Below are 3,971 nucleotides of genomic sequence, written 5' to 3' on the forward strand. Positions count from 1 at the left end.
GGGAGACATACAAAGTACATTAAACATTTTATTATCATTAAAACCATTAAGAAATTTATTTGGAATCACATTATTCCCTTAATTTTTTCACAGAGAATATTCCATTTACTGTGCAGTTCATCATCTTCAGAACATGTTCTATGTAATATATTTGTTAACATAGTAGTTTCAATTGGGCAAAACTTACTGCCAATAAAACTTGCATTTATTTTGTCACATATTTCCAGTGGCAACCAATGATCAGGTGCTTCAATATTACAGACTTCAATTCTCCCATTCTTTATGTCTATGAATATTTTAATTTCCAAATGTGACTGTCCATATAATACATTCAGGGAAGTGTTTATACTAAACTTGGGAGTTTTGCCATATATCCACTCCCAGGTCTGCAGTTCTTTGGCTTTATTATTTATTCCAGGAAACAGTGTCTCATCTGTTGGGTTTATTAGGTTAATATGATTATCAATTTGATGGTAATCAGCATATTCTGCAGCAACAGCATTCATCAGTACTTCACAGGTCAGAGTGGGATCTTTTTCCAAAAGATTTTTTACTACGGAAGGTATGCTAGCAGTAGCATTGCTCTTGATTCCTTGGTAAGGGCTCTTCAGCAAAGATGACAAGAAGATCCTATTGGTACTACATAACAAAGTGCAATGGTGATAAGCAGTAGTCCGGCCAATCTTAGAAGCTGTTCCTGAGATTTTAAACTGTCCATCAAGTAAAAGGTCATATCTTTTGGTGGCCTGAACATCGAGCTGTGGTTGGATAGCATTCAGAGCTCTCACAACTAATTTTAGATTCTCCATCCTATCATACTTTTTTTTGGTTGTAAAAAAAGTCAAATTGATATTACCCATATCATGATAGACTGTTCCTCCTCCACTTCTTCTCCGAGCCAGTTTTATACCTTCTTCTCTCATCAGATTCAGGTTGCATTCCTGCCAAGGATTCTGATGTCTACCTATTACAACAGACGGAGAATTTCTCCACAAGAAAAGAATCGGCTTGCCCTCTAGATTCACGTGGTCATGGATCCAGTCTTCTACAGCCAGATTTTGATAAACATCATTGGAAATCGATTGTAAAATGAGCCCACTTTTTACTGTGTTTTTAAAGCCAGCTGTTGGGACCTTGAGGCTACAAAGTAACTGGAAGCAATTCTTCATTGAAAATGGGATCAGCATGCTTTTAAAAATGGAAGAAAAACAAATTAATTGAGAAAAAGAAAATTTAATTGCATTTTCTATCTTGATTCTTGGTGATTTAATCCAACTTTTTTATTTTTATTTTTTATTTTTTTAATTTTTTTTTAATGTTTTATTTATTTCTAGGAGAGAGAAAGAGCATGAGCAGGGGAGGGTCAGAGAGAGAGGGGGTCACAGACTGAAACAGGCTCCAGGCTCTGAGCTGGCAGTCAGCACAGAGCCCGACGCGAGGCTCGAACCCACGAACCGTGAGATCATGACCTAAGCGAAAGTCGGACTCTTAACCAACTAAGCCACCCAGGCGCCCCTAATCCAACTTTTTTAATGTATCCAGTTGCTTTGCTTGCCTTTTACCTTTACCGTTAGTCTTTGACAACTCTATATAAAAGTACTCAAAGGAAACAAATGAAGAAAAACCTCAGTTTCAGTTGAAATGGAATAAGGACATATTTTTCAAATAATAGGTCTACAAATTCACTATGTAATATATCTCAAAGCCAAACAAATTATTTTGAATTCATAATATATGTTCATTGAGAAAAATTAGGAAACACATAGAAGTGAAAAGTCCAAAATGAAAGAATTCATAATACCACCTCCTGACGGTAACCACAATTAACACTCTAGTGTGTACCCATTTTTTTTCTGTGCATGTGTAAACACATTTATCCTCCCCATCCCCCACAAAGTGGAACCATACTGTTATTCCATTCAATGTTAAATCTATTTTTGTATCAGCTTTAATACATAATGTTCCATTGTGAGATATACCCGTTTACTACCTATTCTCTTAGTTTGTAATTTTAGGTTACTTCTAGTTTATCTGTGTTATCAACAGTGTAGTCATGAACATCTCTGTGGAAAGCATTAATTATGTCCTTAGAATACTTTTTAAAAAATACTTCCTATTTGACTTTGAAATTTGATTTACTAGCAGTATAACTCTTTTATTTAGATTAACATTTAATTAGGATGGACCCCCTAAGGTTAGGGAAGAGGCGATCTGAGTATAGGGTTATATGTAAAGGCTATGAACAATTTCATTATGTTTGAGCACTTTACACATTATTTTTGTTAGTAGTGCTGATGGCAAAAGGCTGAAAATACTGGCTATAATAATTAAGTATTTTCACCAGTTATAGTTATAAAGAAACCATTCTATTCCAATTCTGTTTCTTAGGATGCTCATAATTTTCCTTTGAGTTAAAGAATGAGGACAGAAAGGGTTATTAAAGTCCATAACTAGGCCAAATCTTCTGTAGTTATGTCATACAAGCACAAATAAGAGTTTCACCACTCTTGATATATTTTGATAAATTAATCTACAGAATTTAGGCTAATTTACACTTTCTCTGTCTAGAAAGGCCAGAAGAGGTTTAATAGAGGGATGTTTGAACTGAGTCTCAAAATGTGATGATGTTTACCAAATTGACGGGAGTAGCACATCCCAGGTATATACAAAGATAAAGAGTCATCTAATAGTAAGACCTGTTTTGGAGACTCCTTCTTCAGTCTTACTTAGACACTATCCGTCTTCTAGCTCCACTGAAACCTATAGCTATACTGTCCTGGGAAGCCTCTGAGGCCTGAATAGATTTCTTTGGTTAAACTGTTCTTGGCTCTGTTTGACTGACTTTGATATAGCCCTTCAATCATGGGACAAATATTTATGGAGTGCCTACTATGCACAAGATGGTAAGGGAATAGAGAAGGAGACAAATTCATGTAACTCTAAAGCATTTGGACTTTTTCTAAAAGCAGCTAGGATCCACTGAAGTGTTTTAAGCAGACAAGTGTTAAGTCACATGTTATACAGAATTGCCTCTGCCAGCAGTGTTCGGCATGAAAAGATAGATTAGGGGCAGGGAGACTGGATAAAACAGTAATGCAGCTGTACAAGCCAGAGGCAATGAGGGCCTGAACTAGGGCAGCAGACATTAATGCAAGAGAACTGAGCACGTTCCGATCCCACTGGAAGCTGGAGAGGGAGGGAAGGTAGGCAACACTGGTGAAGGGAGGTACCTGACAAAGTGGTGGTGTTTGGATCCAATTCAGATAGGGGGGGAGGCAGCATTGAAAGCAAATGGGAACCTCTTCCATAGCCATCCAAAGAGAAACAGTAAAGAATAAGGGTGGTGGATCCTGATATACTGAATGATGTCTGTGGATTTGGAGATTCTCAAAGACCTTGTGATGTATCCATACCTAAGGTTAAGACTCTGTCTCTTGTCTGCATGTGCAGAGTGTGGCAGGATGCAAAGTGATGAAGATCTTCCAGGACTTTCCCCCCTTGTTTTACTGAGATATAATTGACATATAACATTGTATTAAAGTGTACAACATAATGATCTGATATATGTATATACTGAAAAATGATTATTACACTAAGTTTAACATCCATCACCTCACAGTTACAACTTTTTTCCTTGTGATGGGGACTTTTAGTAAGATCCACTTTCTTAACAACTTTCAAATATGCAATACAGTATTTTTAACTATTGTCATTTATAGAGCTTAAGTTTTAATTCTGGCTCTGCCCTTTACTAAGGCAAGGAGTTTAACTTCTTGCTGTTTCAGCTGCCTCATTTATAAAACGAGCCTCCTCACAGAATGGTTGAGTCAATTAAATTAACATGCATAAAGCACTCGTGCCTGGCAAACTAAAATGCTCTATCATGTTAATTGTTATTGACTTCTACCTTTCCAACTTTATTCTTCTCATATCATTCCTGTCATGTGACATTTATTTCCTCCAGGAGCTTA

The 3,971-nt window shown here is 36.6% G+C and overlaps 1 protein-coding gene across 1 annotated transcript; it reads right to left on the reverse strand.

Annotated features, from left to right (window-relative positions):
* Positions 1 to 49: 49 nt before the first annotated feature.
* LIPT1 (lipoyltransferase 1) lies at positions 50 to 1,711 on the reverse strand. Its single transcript, XM_077749260.1, has one exon. The coding sequence runs from the start codon at positions 1,185 to 1,187 to the stop codon at positions 66 to 68; it is 1,122 nt and encodes a 373-aa protein (XP_077605386.1). The 5' UTR covers positions 1,188 to 1,711; the 3' UTR covers positions 50 to 65.
* Positions 1,712 to 3,971: the final 2,260 nt, after the last annotated feature.

The sequence above is a fragment of the Crocuta crocuta genome, unplaced genomic scaffold, assembly GCF_008692635.1.
Source record: "Crocuta crocuta isolate KB4526 unplaced genomic scaffold, BGI_CrCroc_1.0 scaffold118, whole genome shotgun sequence".
NCBI lineage: Eukaryota > Metazoa > Chordata > Mammalia > Carnivora > Hyaenidae > Crocuta > Crocuta crocuta.